General features: G+C 39.4%; 1 protein-coding gene across 17 annotated transcripts in view; it reads right to left on the bottom strand.

Annotated features, from left to right (window-relative positions):
- Positions 1-2,341: 2,341 nt before the first annotated feature.
- The window catches only part of STOX1 (storkhead box 1), a 52,714-nt gene continuing 35,542 nt past the window's right edge, over positions 2,342-19,513 (bottom strand). For all 17 annotated transcript variants that reach the window (XM_055591407.1, XM_055591423.1, XM_055591415.1 and 14 more), the window contains 3 exons: positions 9,586-9,738; positions 5,191-7,522; positions 2,342-2,724 (listed from right to left, as the gene is read on the bottom strand). In XM_055591407.1, coding sequence (XP_055447382.1) covers positions 2,577-2,724; positions 5,191-7,522; positions 9,586-9,738 — 2,633 coding nt within the window. In that variant the 3' untranslated portion in view covers positions 2,342-2,576. The remainder of the gene's footprint in view (positions 2,725-5,190; positions 7,523-9,585; positions 9,739-19,513) is intronic.

The raw sequence follows: 19,513 nt of genomic DNA, 5'->3' as shown, positions 1-19,513 counted from the left end.
TGACAAGCCACAAAAAGCCCATGCTTTGCATATTTTATTCCTATTTATAGCATAAGGAATTAACTGAAAACTTGTTAGCCAAAAGCATAATACCTCACCCAGGAATATCTGGATTTTGGTTAATGATACTTTTCTATAATCTTGAAGGACTGAATCTCTAAATGGAGGATTTCCAGACAACCTGGCAAAAACAAGAGACCTCTATAGTAGGCCATGTATAGATGAGTTTTGTGAATAAATATACAAAAATACACACGTATATTTGTAACAATGTTAGGTGCATCCTGCTTTGGGCACTTTAAATAGATTATTCTCAAATCTTACAACAATTCTTATAAGGTATATATCATTACTATCTTCCTTTACAGATGAGAAAAAATGAATTAGAGAAGCTTGGTAACTTTCTCCATCATACAGCTATGAGGGACTGGAATTACGATTTAAACTTATCTGACTCCTAAACTCAGGTCATCGATGCTGTTTCAAGAGAACAGTTTTCTCTCAGCAGACAGACAGAAGTGGGAAAGAAAATCATTAAGCAAAATTTCCACACACAAAAATTAACAGTGGGAAAAAAATTCAAGTCACCCATTGTAGAGAATAATCTCCCAAACAATTTAAGAACATGTACGCTCATCTTTAATATCTGTGGTCATATGTTGTGTTTTACAGAAGGGAGGTTTACTGGTTTCATAATGGGCTTCATTTAATACATTTAGAGAGTATCAAATGTATCTGACAAAACTAGATAGATTTCATTGGTCCCTAGATGTGGCCAGAGTCATGAAAGACTCTGGATTCCCCACTGTATTAAGAAAATTGTCCAGGTCAAAGAAAAGTAGTCGGTACTCCTTTGACCAAGGATTGGTAGGGAAAGTGCAGACATAGAGACCTGGAAGCAGTACTTGGAAATTTTGAGTGAGTTCAGTATTTCACAAGATCCTCAGTGAATCTTTTTTTCCCCCTTTTTAAAAAATTGGATTTATTTTTATATAACCTTCACTCTACTGTTGGAAAGAATCTTCAAAATCGTCTAGTTCTGTCATACTTTTAAGAAAAGTACTGAAAATACCTCTACAACATACCCATCAAGGGATCACCAAGCCCCTGTTTGAATGTCCTAAATGGTGGGAAGTTCATTTGTTTACAGAGTTGCCTACTTAATCTTCAGATAGTTTTATCTAATAAGTTCTTCATAATGAGCTGAATTTTTTTTTCTCTCCTAACTTCCATTAACTGGTGCTGACTCCAAGCTGTAAGACCCCCTAAATCTTTGCCTCCCCCACAGGGCTTTTCTATCCAGATAACCCTTGGTACTTTCTTTACCCAGGGTTTTTTGAATATCCCAGTGACCACAGTTAATCTTGGAATGCCATGGTAGATTGGTCAGAGCCATGAAAACCAACTGTCAGGAGTGAGTGGTCCAACCACAGTGAAACGGGCGTGTCTGATCTTAGGTCCTCTGCACTCTGACAGGGCCTGGAGGCAGCTCCCCACAGTGCTGAGCTTCATCATTCTGGCCTTCACTGTTACCTGGTTGGTGAGAGCTGGAAAGTATTCTCTATTCAATCATCCTTAGAAACCTCTTAGAAGAAACATCCCCTCAACTGTAAATCAGCATTATGATCTACCCAACATGCTGAAACCAGTCTTGACTGCCCCACATGTTTCCTAAACCCAAAAGAACTGACCATTCTACTACTTGGTCTGAAAAGACTTGACAGAAAAAATTCTGGTGAGGCTATGTAGGTCTTATGATGAACAAAAAAGATCAAATGTAGAAAATTATCTATCAGCTATCTTCCATCTTTTCTCTAAATCTCTTAATTCAGAATCTCCCTTTTACTCACAAGCCATCCTGCTTCCCTTCTATCTCCACCACTGAGAACATCCTGACTCCTCAAAGCCATTTTATGGAGAGCCTCAAACATGGGGAGAAGCCAGAGAAACAGTTGAGCCATATGCCTACTGCCACAAGTATTCTGGATATTGTCATTCAATTACAGTGTAGAGCCATTTCCTCATGTTAAAGCTGGTCACAAAAAATATCCTAGGCAGCAATGATTGGATAGAAGGAATTCTTGTTGTAAAGTACCAGTACCCAGTACATCTATACAAATTCTTTCTGAAGATAAAAGACTTTAGTTGCAAACAAAGTATCTATGCACCTAAAATACTATTTTCTAGAGTTATGTGTTGAAATCTGGTGAGATCCATTTACCGTAAATACTCAGCATTGATGTGAGCACAGAAATTCACTACTGGGTAGTAAATTAGCATCTTATGTATTTGAAAAACTAATAAATGTCTGTCTGATAGTCAACTTAATTACATTTAATTAGGAGAGCAATTATTCCATGTTTTTTATTGTAAACTATATAACCCCCAATAAATTTATAATAAGCTTCAAAAAAATCATTGTCAAAAAAGGAAAAAAGCCAGTTAACTACAACAAAATATGTAATGAGATTAATAACATATATGTTTGGCTTTAGAGAATTCTTACAAACTCAGTTGATTAAAACACTCTATATTAATGCTATACATTTTTACAAGAGTTTTCAAAAAAATTAGAATTAAACATTTATCACTGGAGTTAGTTGTAGTAAGGAGCTGGATGTAAGTGTTTGACTGCTCTTTGTGCCTTCAAAGTTCTGCGGTAAATTTTGTCTTCTTTTTAGTCCATCCAAAATGACTGAATTATTAGATGCCAGACTCTGTGTCCTAAAGATATTAAAAATAACAGAATTATTACCTTTAAAAGGATTTCTAACCAAGGCATTATATCTTCATTTGTTACCCTTTGAAGCAGTACATTTACTAACAGGAGCTAACTTATCAAGTAAGTTAACCTTTAAAACTCTAAAGTGCTCTTTTACATTTTAAAGGGTTTCCAAAAGCAATTCAATTATTTGACAGCTGCTTTCTAAGAAGTTCACATTTTCTAAATATCTGTTCTCAGACCTAGTATCAAGTATATTCTAGTCAGAAATTGTAAGTTCCCTGAAAAACTCTTCTATACAACTGCAGTGACCGATATCTTCTTGTGTAATTTGTTTCTTTTTTGAAAAGTCATATGGTAGAGAAAAGCCAACTATAATATTTTTCATATTGACAATGATTCTTTCCTAAGAGCTGTATGCTATGTTAGTCCCTTATTCAAAATATCTGCCTTGCTTCAGCCAACTCACATTATTGGTTTGGCATTTTGCTTTTGACAGTCCCTTCTCCCACCTTGCCTCCTCTCCCTCTCTTGTCTATTACATCGAGATGTCTCAAATGTGTCTTCCCACACATCACTCTTAATTCTACATCTCTTTGACAGTTATGAAGAGTTTGCACTCTGGTGTTTGTTCATTTGTTGGTCTTTTCGACTAAGTTGTAAGCTTCCTATAGGCAGCAACAACATCTTGTTCATCTTTGTCTCCCTAATCTTCATAACAATTATAGCACATAATTGATGTCCAAATGTTATTTCCCCTCTCTTTTTCTATAAGTGTCTTTAATGATTATAGTTATAATAAGTCTTTCCAGAAAACCACATTATAAGCAATTTTAAAAAATTCAGTTTCTCAGAGACTTCCTTGGTGGTCCAGTAGTTGAGACTCCATACTTCTGCAGCAGGCATGGGTTAGATCCCTGGTAGGGGAACTAATAACCTGTGCAGAAAAATTCTCAATTGCATGCCAATTTCTCCTCTCTGTTTTGGGTTTGTTTTGGTTTTGTTTTTGCTTTTGCTTTTGCTTTTGCCAGAGAGAGAAAAAAAGGGGACCCCATGGGTTACTGGTTCACACCTCCATTGTTTACCTCAAAGACAGCATGTTTTGATACTTTAATGACAATATAACTACTATTTCAAGCAGAAAGATCTTGGATCTTGTTCCCCAATAAAGTAGATATGTTTAAAAAATGCAGACTCCCAGGAATTTAGCCAAAGTTATAATCCAAAATGTCTGCAAACATTTATATAGCAACAATTTACTACAGATTGAGTTATTAAAGCAAAAAGTTGGGAATAACTGAAATGTCAAAGGAAGGAAAATAATGGTTATATAAATAACAAGAGTCCACATAATATAATACTAAGTAGCCATTTTTTTTAAATGAGCTGGATATATATGTATTGATTGCAAAATATCCATGATAAATTAGGTGAAAAAAGAAAGCCACAGCTCTGTACAATCTGTTGTTAAAAAATATAGTTATAAATGCATGGGAAAAAGTCTGAAAGATATATGCCAAACTGCTAAGAATATTTGGGTCACCTCCTTGGAATAGGAATGGAAAAGGCTGGGAAATGAAGACTTCTAGTTTTACTTTTCTGTATTACTTTACTGTTTCAAAAGGAGGTACACTATTTTATTTAATAATAAAACTTATACATATATATATACACCAAATTTTAAGATGACTTTTTAAAAAACTAGTAACATGGAAATGTTCATTATATTTTATATTCTGTTGAAAAAGCAACATGCAAAATAGTAACTATAGTATGAGTTCAATAGACAAAATATACAGATCAATATGTTCAGACAGAAGTGTTATAAATACACCAAATGTAAAAAGGATTTTAAAATATCTAGATATCAGAGTGATTATAGGTGTCTTTTAAAAATAATTTCAGGGACTTCCCTGGAGGTCTATTCCTGTTCAATGCCAGTTCAGTTCCTCGTCAGAGAGCTAAGATCCCACATTCTCCATGACAAGGCCACAAAGAAAGAGGAAAAAATACTTTTCAGTATTTCTCAACTATTCTATTATGACCAAATTACTTTTATGTTTCTACTCTGAGCAATGTTATTTAAACAAATTGGTGTGGAAAAGATTAGTGGAAAATAGCTACATCTCTGTCTCATATTGTACAGAACCAGGAATGTTAAGTGAAAATATCCAACGTTCACTTCAGGAAGTGCTTGGTTTATGGTAGTTCCTTCCTATCTTTAGAAATAACTCAAGATTTTAGTAGTGGAACAGTGGAACAGTCAAATCTTGGTTCACATTAAAAATGAACTCTATCCTATTGTGTAAGAGTTTCATTATAACTTCATATAATTGACTCAGTAAAGGCTGGCAGAACTGCATTATTATAAAAAGTTTATGCAGGAATCTCCCGCTAGATAACTCAATATGCCCTTGATTTTAATAATTCCCGTGGCTTAGTGGCTGGTCACTTATGCGTGCACTTACCGTGGAGAATCTATTCCACTGTCTCCTGTCAGACTCTGGTTTTCTGCTCCTTCCAAGTGACTGCGTTCAGATTGGACATCCTGAGCCAACGCTGACATATGTGAAGTGCTGAAGAGCTCCAACTTGTGTGTGAACTGTTTTCTCATTTCCTGACTCTGAGCACTCTGACTCCAGCTACCTGGTTTCTTTCCTGTATCACCAACAGAGCCTTGTAGGGCTTCGGCCTCAGCAGTGGCTTTCCCTGTGCTGTAGTAACCAAATATACTTCCATCATCAGCTGCCGAGGCCTGTACACATTCAGCGACACTGGGTTCCTCCTCATAGTTAAAACCACACTGGATTCCTAAATTGAGGATACGGTTTTCAGCAGAAAGGTTGGGTTTTTGGCTTTCACCAGGGTTAGTGAGCTTGTAATGTTCATTTCCTTTAAGCACCTGAGGCTCAAACCTCTGTATGTTGCTGTCGTACTCAGTCGGAGACCTTTCTGTCACCTTCTGTTTTCCTAAATGATTCCACTTGTTTCCCTCCAGAAAGGAAAACTGAATGTTGTCAGGCAGCATTTGAATTAAGTCGTCATTCTCAGAAAAGTCATCCTCATCCAGATAGAGTGAACTGCAGGCCCCATCTTCATCTTCCACTTCATTCTGATACAAGGCCTGGTCATCATCAGAAAGCCCTTCATTTTCTAGACACACAGTCTGTGCTTCTTGGACACACGCCTTTCCCATCAGAGTTTGTTTAGAGTCTCGGTCTTGTCTCTCAGTTTGTCTCAAATGTTTTGCACCAAGTGGGTAATCCAAAAGACCAAGATTTTGGAACTGGTGTACTGTATTGTCAACTAATCTACAAGCAGGGGATGCTTGGTCTAAAGAAGACCCTCCAGATGGCAGGACATGCTGTGTCTCTTCTGTCTCTTCTAATGTGTCAAGATGAGAATAACTCTTCCTCAAGACTTCAGGGATTGCCTCATTTTCTCCACCATACTCATCGCATCTCAACATGCTTTCCCTGAAGGAACAGCATTTTCTACCATTCTGCAAAACATTACATTGAGAGTAATTTAAGAGGTGGTTTCTAAAATCATCGCTGATAGATTTGACAGGAGAGTGATTCACATAAGTGGATTCTTCTCTCAGTATATCATTACATTGTTCGCCATATAGCTCTTTGGCTTCACTCTCAAAGATTCTTGAGGAAACCAAAGACCTTGACCTTTCAAAAGGCTTTCCCTTTGGTCCAGTCTGATTGAGTTCCAAATCATTGGTCTTCTGGATTTTGTGCCCTTTGGTTATTGGGCTCCCTCGGGGAGCCAAACCCTGGAAAGGATTACTGATTCGCTTTTTGTAAATCAAATGGGGACCCAGTGCTAATGGATTCTCACCAAGTGGTTTCTGAAGTACTGCTTCATTTGGGCTTTTAATACTGGAGGTAGGCTGTGTAGCAGAGAGCTTGGGGTGTTTCTCCAGTCTAACATTTCCTGGCTGAGGCCCACTTCCCTGACTCCTGGCTTTGTGTCTGTCCCTATGCGAATGGCCCTGCCTTCGAGGCTTTACAGACCAGCCCTGTCTTTTCTTAACTCCCACTTTTGAAGAATACTTATGTCTGAGCGTCAGCATATCAGTGGATGTACCCTGGCTATTATATTTTTTCTGTTCTTCATACTTTTGCATTAGGACAGTATGTTTGATTAAGTTGTCAACAGTCAGAATAGGATTAATTCGTTTGATTATCTCATGTTCAATGTCTCGAGGGATATTGTCCATGTTATCTTCATCTCGGACAGGCCATTCTTCTGGTGGGAACTGGGCAGAGAAACTGCTGTGCTCTATTCTGGACTTCTCCTTTCTGGATATATTGCGCCAGAAGAGGTTAAAGCCAAACTTCTTGACTTTTTCTCTGTCTTTTGTGTGTGGTAAAGGTTTGATACTCTCACAGACGTGATTCTCCTCAGACACTGAAACTGCTTGATTGTGTACTAAAGATTTGGATTCCACAAGACCTTTCTGCCCTTTGTTAGTCACTTCTACAGCAGCTGGTGGTTCTTGTACATCCTGAGTGCACACATCATGGAAACACCGGCAAGAATGACAATGGGAAATGAGGGCCGTGTTTTCTGCACAGCTCTCCACGTTCACCAGATATGTAATGGAAGTTGGCATCTGGGAATTTTCATCTGACAGAACTCTCTTATTTTCTTGGGGGGTTGTATTTGTGATGAAGTAAGTCTGAGGAGTAACGATGAAGTATCCTTCTCCAGTATGATAAATCTTCCTTTCTTTAATGAGAGTTCCCAGAGTGGTATAAAGAATATCTCGAGATGGAATTGCAATGCCTAAAACAAACAAGAATTTTACCCTGATAGATTCTGAATAAGAAATATTTTTCATGAGTGACCCAATTAATATATGTAATGTCAAAAAAGCAATAAAAATAATGAGAGTTCAATTGAATAATAGGAATATAATTTGGTCTACACAAAGATATATGGGTAGGTTACCAGTTAAGTAGAGGGGAAAAAATGAGTTCCCTCAAACACAAACCCCAAGTTAAATGATCTCATTACAAATTTAAATTTTGATTAAGGAAAGACTTCTTGAGAGCAAACATGGTTTTTGAAAACCAGTCTCATAGCTTAAATCGTAGTAAGAATCCAAAGGAAAAATGAAAATCAGTCTGTGCTTGGGTAAGGGCAAACCACCTACCATCTAGATTATGGTAGTTTTTCAAAAAAGGAAGTTAACAATTTTAAAGAAATTCCCTTTCCAGATAGCAGGATTCAAAATTATATTTAGATTGTGAAAACAATGTTTAAAAGTGTAACACTGGAAGAAAATACATCAGTCTGTTAATATTGGTTTCCTTCGAGTGCGTGCTCAGTCCCTTCAGTCGTGTCTGACTCCTTACGACCCTATGGACTATGGCCTGGCAGACCCCTCTGTATATGGGATTATCCAGGCAAGAATACTGGAATGGACTCCCATGCCCTCTTTCTCCAGGTGATCTTCCCAACCCAGGGATCGAACCCGCATCTCTTATGTCTCCTGTATTGGCAGGAGAATTCTTTACTACTAGCACCATCTGGGAAGCCCTTTGTTTGAGCAGTGGTACTATAAGTGATTACCTTTCTATATTTTCTGGACTTTTCTACAATATGCATATTTTATAATGGGAAAATGAAAAATACTCTTGGGTAACTGCATTTGGGATACCATGCAGCTATGAAAAGAATGAGATTGATATATGCTTCAACAGAAAGACATCAAAAATCTGTCTTTAACTTTAAAAAGAAAAGGTGTACAAAGAATATGTATATGTGTGTGCTCAGTTGCTCAGTGGTGTCCAATTCTTGGTAAACCCATGGGCTGTAGCCCGCCAGGCTCTATCCATGGAATTTTCCAGGCAAGAATACTGGAGTGGGTTGCCATTTCCTACTCTAGGGGATCTTCCCGACCTCAGGGATTGAATCCCGCATCTTGCATCTCCTGGGTTGGCCCGCGGATTCTTTACCACTGTGTTACCTGGGAAGCCCAGAAAGAAAGTATAGCATGATCCAATTTGTTGCTTTAAAAGGATACATATATTCAAATACAATATATGAAGAGTCCATGAGAAACTATAAATGATAGAAGTTGTCACCACTGGGAAGTGGCAATTTAAGAACAGGCAGGGACCTCTGTGGTAGATAGTGTTTAAGACTACAATTCCACTGCAAGGGGCATAGGTTCGATCCCTGCTTGAGGAACTAAGGTCCCACATACTTCAGAGTACAGTCAGAAAAAAAAATAGGAGGCATGGGGAGAAGATTAATCATCTTTTGCTTTGCCCTCCTTTCTACAGAGTCTGACTTAATTAATTAAATTACTACCGTAAACATTATTTTTGAAAAAGTTCATCTGGAAGATAAAAGAAATACTCATAAATTTGCTGATGCAGACCTTTTTCGAACAGGGCTCTAATATAAATTTCTATGATAGAAAAAAAATGGGAATTCCCTGCTGGTACAGTGGATAAGAATCCATCTTCCGATGATGGGGACACAGGTTTAATCCCTGGTCCAGGAAGATTCCACACGCCTTGGAGCAACTAAGTCCATGAGTGGCAACTACTTGAGCCCATGCGCTGCAGCTACTGAAGCCAGAGCACGTGGAACCCGTGCTCTGAAACAAGAGAAGCCATCAAAATTAGAAGCCCACACACCACAACAAAGAGTAGAAGCCTCTGCTTTCTGCAACTAGAGAAAGCCCAAGCATAGCAACAAAGACTCAGCACAGCCAAAAATTAATTTTAAAAAAACCCTTTAAAGAAAAAAATTGTATATTGCCCAGTTTATGTGTTTAAGATTTATAAATAGAAAACACAGGCAATGAACTAATAGAGAAGAACTTGTTACTCTACCTGGGTAACGTCTCATCAAATGTTCCAACAGTGATTCTTGTGTTACTAGCATCTGATCAGCATTCATATCAGATATAGCACAGCAGAGAACTTCAGCCAAAGGTATAAACTGAGATTGAGCTATTGGATTCATTTGCACTGGAAAGACATCACCTAAATTGGAGATTTGAGGGGAAAAAAAGTGATAAATTTGCTACAAGATAGAAAATATTTGAAATTAGTTAATCAAGAATAAAGACAATATCAGGTGGAACTGCTATTTTTTCATCAGTCTTTACTCAGTCTGTTAACATTATACACACAATGATAAAAACCACAGGAAAAAAAAAAGCTTACTTTGTGATCTCTACTTTTAAGAAGTCTGTGATATTTGTCACTATTTTATAAGCAAGAGATAATAAGTTTCCATAAGAAAGCTCAAAGCGCTACTGGAGTTCAGGCCAGACAATGCTTATATGGCAGTTCACATCTTTCAAAGCATTTTTTCATATTAGCTACCAGAGATAAGCACAGATGGAAGGATTTCTTTATTTATAATATATACAGCCATAAAAAGCTCAGTAATTGTGCCCGTAGTAGTTGTTGTTCAGTCACCAAGTTGTGTCTGACTCTTTGGGACCCCGTGAACTGCAGCACACCAGGCTTCCCTGCCTTCACTATCTACCAGAGTTTGCTCAAACTCATGTCCATTGAGTAGGTGGACATGACATCCAACCATCTCATCCTCTGTTGCCTCCTCCTCCTTGTGCACTCAATCCTTCCCAGCAATCAGGGTTTTTCCAGTGAGGCAGCTCTTCGCATCAAGTGGCCAAAGTATTGGAGCTTCAGCTTCAGCATCAGTCCTTCCAATGAATATTCAGGGTTGATTTCCTTTAAGGTTGACTCGTTTGATCTCCTTGCTGTCCAAAGGACACTCAAGAGTCTTCTCTAGTACCACAATTTGAAAGCATCAATTCTTCAGTGCTCACTAAGCCTTCATTATGGTCCATTTCTCATATCCGTAAATGACTTCTGGAAAAACCATAGCTTTGACTAGATGGACCTTTGTCAGCAAAGTGATGTCTCTGTTTAATGCACTGTCTAGGTTTGTCATAGCTTTCCTTCCAAGGAACAAGCATCTTTTAATTTCCTGGCTGCAGTCACCATCTGCAGTGATTTTGGAGCCCAAGAAAACAGTCTCTCACTGTTTCCATTGTTTCCCCATCTATTTGCCATGAAGTGATGGGACCAGATGCCATGATCTTAGTTTTTTGAATGTTGAGTTTTAAGCCAGCTTTTTCACTCTTCTCTTTTACCTTCATCAAGAGGCTTTAGTTCCTCTTCACTTTCTGCCATTAGGGTGGTATCATCTGCATATCTGAGGTTGTTGATATTTCTCCTAGCAATCTTGATTCCAGCTTGTGATTCATCCAGCCCAGCATTTTGCATGATGTATTCTATATAAAGGTTAAATAAGCAGAGTGACAATATACAGCCTTGACATACTCATTTCCCAATTTCGAACCAGTCTGTTGTTCGTCTGGTTCTAACTGTTGCTTCTTGACCTGCATATAGGTTTCTTGGGAGGAGGTGAGACGGTCTGGTATTCCCATCTCTTAAGAATTTTTCACAGTTTGTTGTGATGTACCCAGTCAAAGGCTTTAGCATAGTCAATGAAGCAGAAGTAGATGTTTTTCTGGAATTCCCTTGCTTTTTCTGTGATGCAACAAATGTTGGCAATTTGATCTCTAATTCCTCTGCCTTTTCTAAAAACAAGTAAGGGGACAGAAATCAGTCTTCTGACTCCCAATCCAATATTTTGGTCATTCCACCATTTCCTAATTGAAATAATTAGTATGAGGAATTCTCTAGTGGTATCCAGGGGTTAAGACTTCCTTAACCTTCCACTGCGGCCATTGCCACATTAAAGAAAAAAAAAAAGTCAGTTTGTGGTATTTATTCCCTGGTGGTCCAGTAACTAGGATTCACTGCCGAGGGTGTGGATCAGCAAACTAAGAATCTGAAAGCACAAGCCATGTAAAACACAGCCAAAACAAACAAAAAATGTCAGATTGAAGGAAGGGAGTTGGTGAGGAAAAAGTGAAGTTAATGAGTCTTCCTTCTGAAGCAGGGTTTCTCATCTTTGGCACTTTTGACAAATGATGACAGATGTCAAATGGGGCCAGATGACAAGGGTGACAAGGACTGAGGGGTTTCCTGGGACTCAAGATTTTCAGTGCTATAACCAGAAAGTTGAAAGCAAACTGAGATGGTTGGTCACCATGGACAGAGAATTATTTGTTGTGGAGAGCTCTCTTGATCATGGTAGGTTGTTTATTAGCATCCTTGGCCTCTCAAAGCCAGGAGCATCTCCCACAGTTGCAGCATCCAAAAATGTCTCCAGATACTGCCAAACGTCCCTGAAAGGAAGAGGTTGGGGGTCAAAAGTATCTCAGTTGTAAACCACTGTTTTAGACCATTTGTTGGGAAAATCTTATTGTGAAAGAGTAGAAATAGAACACAAACAAGGAAAAATTAGGATCAAATGAATGTGACTGTGTAGGTTGCGATTTTCTTAAAAGAAGATCTTTGCACATTTGGATGCCAAAAAGAAGGACTTAGTGGCAATGATGAAAATTATTCCATGAGAGAGAAGACAACAAGATCCCAAAGAAGGGGAAAAGGAAAGTGCCTAAAAGGCACAGGTAAAAGAAGAACTATCTTAGAAATGAGAAAGATTGTACTTCATCTGAAACTTGAGAAAATATAAGATGGCACATGACCAGAAATACTCTGAGGCATGGAAGGGAAAAAAAATATTAGTACAGCAAAGTCATCTGATCTCTGGAAAGGGAGAAAGAAAACAGAGATGGGAGGAGAGAAAATGGGACTGAGGAGGTAAAGAGTAGGAAGGAGGGAGTTTTGGGGAGTTAGGGTACATTAGGCAATTTAAAGATGAACACAAAGATTATGAAGGAGCTCTGAGTCTCCTAAGTGTGGTTTCTGGCAGATGAAGCAGTCTGAAATCAAAAAGGATGGGAGTCAGGGAGGCTACTAGTTTCTAAAACTTGAATGTGCATGTGAGAATCACCAAGCGATTGTGCTAGGGTACAGATTCTGTGTGATTCAGACGATCTGAAACTAAGCCTATGATTCTGCATTTCTAACAACCTCCCAGGTGATGTTTCATGTTGCAGTTCTGAGGACCGCTCTTTAGAGTGGTAGAGGCTTAGGGTGTTAAAGTAGTTAACCGGTCAACAAATAAACATGGCCCCAGGGCAGCATGGGAGTCCACTCTAGCCAAAGAGAAGCCAAAGAATTTAGAAAACCTGGCTATAACCCTGCATTTGACTCTCCTAGTATCAGTGAGGAAGCCAATATATTGCACTGTTTCTTGAGGAGGAAATAAAGTGATGAGGACTGGCCAGGAGCAAAGGGTTGTAGCCAAAGTTGATAAGTGGCTCATAATACTTAGTGTATCTGCATGAAAGATAAAGGATCTCTTCCATCAGGAAACTAATAAGCCATTTGCTGTTAAAGATCACATTGATCTGTTTCCTTGTTTACTTAAGCTTCTCTATTTGGCAGGCTGGGGCATCTTTGACCTTGGAAGGTCACAACACAGGGCAGAATTGCTGTCTGCTTTGGCAGCAGAGGGAAGGATGTCCTCTTGGCCTGCTAGGTGTTCCATTGGGTGATGCTAAGATACCTATAGCGTTCTGAGAAGCTAAGATGAATGGCTAATCAGTTAGCATTTCAAAGGGCGGTGGTAAGAGATGATGCTATGAAACTGACTGTCCAAGCGGAAGGTTAACTGACCTAAAACTCAAAATTCTCCTAGAAACCCTACCTCTGAGCTAAGAGTAATAATAATAAGCCTTTCTCCCTATCTTCATTCCTTCTTTGCTTTTTTTTTTTTACTTTCCACATATGAGACTTACTTTCTTTTCTTTCATCTCCCTCCTCAACCGGACAAAATATCGAATTAAAGTACAATTTCACATATTTTTATGCTTCTTAAACATAACTTTATGTGTTTAATTTAAAACAAACTTATATAACTCTCTTCCCCATCTTCCAAGTCACTCTTGGTGACTTTTTTTCGTGTACGTGATCTTAAGTTGATTACCTGCCCCACTTCATGTGGACTTAGAAGTCCTTAATCCAAAAAGGAGGGACAAGTTCTTCTCTGCTAGAAATATACGGGCTAGAATGTTGGAGAAGTAGAGGGCAAAATCTAAAAAGGATTTGCTCAACCACACAATACACACTCAAACCTCACCTCACCCCTGGCCTAAATCCAGTCACTCTGAACTTTGAGACAGGGGGGAGTGGGAGGGAAGGGAAGGCTAGAGATGAGTGGCTAGAAAGTCAATTTATGTTTGATGCCCCTGCTGTGCCCCCTGCCAGTGACTGTCCATTTCTGTACACATGAAACAGGAAGCTGTACTAGGGTCCAGGAAAGGGGTTAGACCCGAAGCAGCCCATTTTCTAGTTCTACCCTTAAGTTTGTTCTCTTTTCATAGGAAAATGAATAGTCAAAATGGATTTTTTCTATGGGCCTGGGGGCAGACATACATGGGATGTTCCTGTACATTTGTCTGCAATCTCCTGTATATAACTACTTCCAAACAAAAGTTAAAAAAAAGATTTTTCAGAAAGTACTACTTTTCGTTAACAAGAAGTGCATGAGAAACAGAATGTTTCTCAGACATTTTAAAAATCCCAAGCAATTTTTTCTTAATCTCAACACTGCTTGCCAAATCCAAAGATACTTTTGGAAATTTTATTCGTAATTCCTACCATAGTGTGGGGATGTATATTCTAAAAGAGTAAACAAATCCACTACCCACTAGAAAGACAAATGCCTTTTTTTTTTAAATTACTACAGTTATATGTCAACTGTCTTTTAGAAAACATGTTGAATCGCATGTATCCTCTGCTTTGGAGCTCCCTCTAGACAAACCCTAGAGAAAGTTTCTCAGCACATTCCTTTCACAGCTGTTGCTAAGATACGTCTTCAGGTGCATAAATCATCAAGAGTTTTTTGTGTAGGAAAGCAGGGTGAACCCTGACATGGGAACATTTGTGACAGACATAAGAATCATTTTCCAGCTGCAGCCATAGTTTGTTTCAGTTACTTTTGCACTTGGATTTCTGGAACGCAATGACCCTTGGAGTTTTGCGCCAAAACTTAACATTCTGTGTAGAGGATTCCTCTTTTAGATGTAATTAGATTTCACAGTAAAAGAAGGCCAGCCCTTTGTCTTTATCCTCAAAGTAATCCTGGAGTAATTGAAGAGCACCTTTAGTCCAGGCCTGCTATGGACCTCTGACCCTTGAGCTGGAGCAGGGATCAGAAGGCTAGGAGAGCTTGTGGGCCACAGTAAATAGTTCACAACAATGTTCTCTGTGTTTACACAGTCTTGTACTCTCGGGTGCCACGGAAAGGGGAGAAGTATTTATGCCAAAGGCTGATTTCACAAAAACTACCAAAAAAGTAGAACCGTACAGATTAGTGCCTGCTACATTTAATGCCACCTTTTCTGCACAGGACATTTTTCTTTTTACCCTGCTGTATTCTCAAAGGATTTAGTTTGTATATAAATTAAAAAAAAAAAATTCCAAGTTGTAACAATGAGGCAAATTATATGAGTTTTAAAAAGATTATTCTTTCGAAGTCCACTTTTTTAGGGAACAAAGAAATAATGCAAGGCAAATTAAATGTATGTAGCATGTAGATAAAATGAAAATTGAAGCCCTAAACTATCAAAAGCAGATAGACATCCAGTAAAGTCCAGAGCCAGGCTCTCTGTGGCTTGCAGTCCTAAAACTGTGACTAGAAGCAGCTTCCTTTGTGATGGACATGAATTCATATAGATTCAATCAATTCCTGCTCCCTGGTGCCTAATGATAGTGGTCTAGGAAGCCTCTGGCCAATAGAGCAGAACCCTGGAAATGTGGCTTGTTCCTGGAGTTGGTGATAATCACTCAACAATAATCTGCTGCAATCAAAGACCTCATCAAAATCCTGAGGACAAAGGAGGTGGTTTCTTTATGTTGGGACACAAAGGCCTCCTCCCTATGCCTCAGTCGCCTCAGCCTCAGTCCTCTAGAAGAAAACCCTCTTCTGGCTGTTTTCTAACAGTAAAGAAAAGTGGCTGAGAGAACTACTTCCTGAACAAGTCATAAGGCGTGAATATTCATGCTCCCGTGAAAAACAGCAAGAGGCACATTCATGACAAATATGGACACAGCAAGATTGCCTTTCACCAGACCCACAGAAGGCAGCTGGAGTAGACCAAGCTAACCTCCCCACCCTGCCAGCTCCACAGAGCTGTGGTACTGGAGAAACGGTCAATCCAGGAACACAGGACTCCCAAATCTGCCAGTATAGACAATCAGTTGGAAGTTTTAGTAAAATTAAAACAAGCCTAAACTTTGTACTCTCCAAGTGAGAAAGGCAGAACCAAAATCAAGTTACAAACTGCCTATCTCAAACTTGAATTTGCTTTGTCCACTGGAAGTAAAAGCATCTTTATCAAAATTGAATGTGTTTATTTTGATATCTGAATACTCTAGTTAGAGTTCAGGGAAAAAATTAGTTTTCCATAAAAATGTTCCCTTTAGGGGAAGAAAATTACTATACAGTATTTATATTTATCTTGTGCTTTTAATTAAGGCACCTAAACAAATTCCAAGAGGGCCTCCTCGTGGAATCTATGCTCTGACATTGGGCATAAGAAGATGTTGCTACCAAACATGCAAAAGAAAGGAAATACGTCTTTGGAAATTTGGAAAGTTTCCCATTAGAACTTTTCTGGGTAACACTAAAACATGAATTGGCCACAAAATTAAATTCTAGGCAAAACTAATCCTAACATTATTTCATATTTAAAACACAAAGTTTTCTCTACTATAAACATGTTTAGTCCCTATACAAGTGTGTTTATGGACTCCATACTAGGCAGTCTGCCAGAAATTCATGCATTATTGACCTTCAAAGGGTTTAACTGAGCTGCTCAAACTCAGCTAATTACCTGGACACATGAAATCGGAGAGCATCTTTTTGGGAGCTTGTATTGAATGACACTGTGGGAAAAATATCTTCTACGTGCATTAGAAATGACAATAGAGCATGAAAAAAACAGCCTCCTGATACACTCAAGTTTAACAAAAAAGGATGTTTTGTCCTAAGTAATCCAAGAAGCCTCCCTGATTTTAAACTATGCTTTTATCCAGTACAGAATTTCCAAATTTCTTTAATAAAATTAATTGTGAACTTTAAAAAAATGAAAGTAATCTGTTACAAAGTACCTCAGCCGAGATTAGATGCTGTGTAAAAATTTCCATGACTTTCAGTAATTAGATCTACTGAGTTAAACACTTAAATAGGTTCAGAAAATCAAACAAAAGGGGAACAAAAAGAAGAAAGGTTTCAAGCCAGCAAAGCCAGGCCCCTCTCCATGTCTCCCTTTTATTTTACAAAAATGAAAGAAAGCAAACACTTTGCTCCACAGTTAGAAACAAAAGAGAACCATGACTCAGAAACTGGCTAAGAGTAGTCAAGTTATCTACCATGGAAGCTGAAATTCCTTCTCCAGCTCAGTGATGTTTATTCTGGAGTCCCAGACAAATGGCTCCCTTTCTGGGAAATGCCCTCTGTTGAAAAGCTACAGGCTTCCCTGAAAAGAAGGCTGGGCCGTTCACCAGCAGGAATCCTTAGTGCTATCTTTACTAATGGCACTTCAACCTGTCAGGATTAGTAAATGAGAAGGCACTTTCTTTTTAAGTGACTTGTCCACTGATACTAACCAGTAGTGGAGTTGCAAAGGTCTTGGGCCATTTATGATGGAGACTTCAGAATCTGGTTGTCCCAGCACATGGATATGCTTGCAAAGACACATAGTTGGCCCTATCAGGGAGCCCTTTGAGCCTCCAGCAGCCTTCCTCTATAGAGATACAGGCATGCCTGGCTGGGAGGGAAGGACGTGAATGACTGAAATCAGCTGACCTTTTTTTAAAAAATGCTAAAACCAATTCACACTGAGCCCCAAAGCCCCTCAGGCATGGTGGTGCCCTTCCCTAACCTCTATTCCCTTCCCAGGTTCCACTTGGGATATGTTAATGACTTTACCCAGATGAGTTAGTTTTCTAAATAAGAAAGTCTGAAGTCTGGTGGGCTACACTGGTTCCTCTGCTCTAGGACTCATGGCCTGGGCTCTGATTGGAGGCTCTGGGGGAGAATCTGCTTCCCCGCTCATCCAGGGTTTTGGCAGAATTCAGTTCCTTGTGGTTGTAGGACTGAGGTCCCATTCCCTCAATGGCTGTCAGATGGGAGCCCTTCTCAGCAACTTAAAGGCACTTGGACTTCTTGTTATGTTGCCCCTTCAGCTTCAAAGACCACATGGGGTCTTCTCTACTCTTCCATTATCTCTCATGTGCCCTTCTGTTGCTTTGCTTCTGCTTCTGCTTCCAGCCAGAGAAATTTCTCTGCTTTTATGGGCTCATGTGATTAGATTGGGCCTACCCATATAATCAAGGATAATCTCCCTAAAGTCCATAACCTAATTACATCTGCAAAGTCCCTTATGCCATGTTAGGCAACATATTCACAGGTCCCAGGGATTCAGATGTGGACATCCTTGGGGGGGGGGGGTGGGCATTCTGCCCACCACAGCAGGTATAAGGGTTGGGGACAACAACAAGCTGAGTAGAGACCAGGTTGTAAACTTCCACAGTCCCTATATCTTCTTAAAAATGGGTGCACAGAAAAACATCCTTTCTTTGCCCTCCAGGCAAACCTGGGGCTGATTTGAGATGAACCTTCTTCCCAAGGGTCTAGAAGCTGCACAGGCAATGATAGCAATTCTCATCTTTGCTTGGCATCATGGTGATGAATATAAAATACCACTGTGCAAAACTTGGGGAAATTTTAGCACCAAGGTTGTTGTTTGAATAACAGATAAATAAAAGTTACCTGTAACAAAGAAGCAGCCTTTTAATATGCACATAGTCTTCATGTTACAAATGAGCATTACTCTGGAGGCAAGCCATCCGATGTGGGTTCTAACCCAGGTTTGCTATGTGGCTCTGAATAAGCCATCTCTCTTCTCTGGGCCTCAGTTTCTTTGTCTATAAGTGTGGAGCTGAACTAGATCAGCATTTTCCAAAATGCATTCTACGGAAAATTCATTCCATGAAATGCTCTGCAGGAAAAGGGTCCTAAAGGCCAATGTTTGAGAAAGCCCAGAGTCCCAGGGACATTGTTAACGGTTCTGAGAACAGTAACACAAAACCTAGCTTGTTTAACTCAATGTTTTCCCATCACATTTGGCAAGTTTTTACTCCAGGACTTATTACCCTTCAGCTGTGACTTCTCTCCATTCCAATTGGCCTCTCTCTGAATAGTCTGTATTTTCTCATCTCCATGACTTTGTTCCCATTTCCTCCACCTAAAGCACTCTTTCCCCACACCTCAGTGCTTCAAAATCCTGCCACAAAGACTGGCTCAAACACTGACTAACTCTCCCATGAACTGTTCTCTAATTCCATCAGTTGGAGATAGTCTCCTTCCTACACGGACCACTTAAGAAATATCTAACCAGTAGCTACCATGGCATGGTGTCCAGCACGCTGAACACACTGAGGTTATGACAGCAGAGTCCTTCAATCATTCCTTGTCCAGCAAATATTTATTGAGTACCTACCATATGCCAGTTAATGGGGATACGACAGTGAACACGACACAGTCCTCACCCTCAGAGGGCTCCCATTCTAGTGGAAGAGCAGTGCTTGGAGGCAATCATAACCCAACATGAGGGCTATAATTAGTAGGACTGGGACTCAGTATTCCTGGGTTCTACTCCTGAATGCCATTCTTGGAAGTTTGTGGAGCCCAGGCATGACCATCATAAGGAAGATGAGTCAGACCTGTCCCTATGTCGCC

Source organism: Bubalus kerabau, chromosome 1, assembly GCF_029407905.1.
Source record: "Bubalus kerabau isolate K-KA32 ecotype Philippines breed swamp buffalo chromosome 1, PCC_UOA_SB_1v2, whole genome shotgun sequence".
Lineage (NCBI taxonomy): Eukaryota > Metazoa > Chordata > Mammalia > Artiodactyla > Bovidae > Bubalus > Bubalus kerabau.
This window is presented reverse-complemented; position numbering and strand designations above follow the sequence as displayed.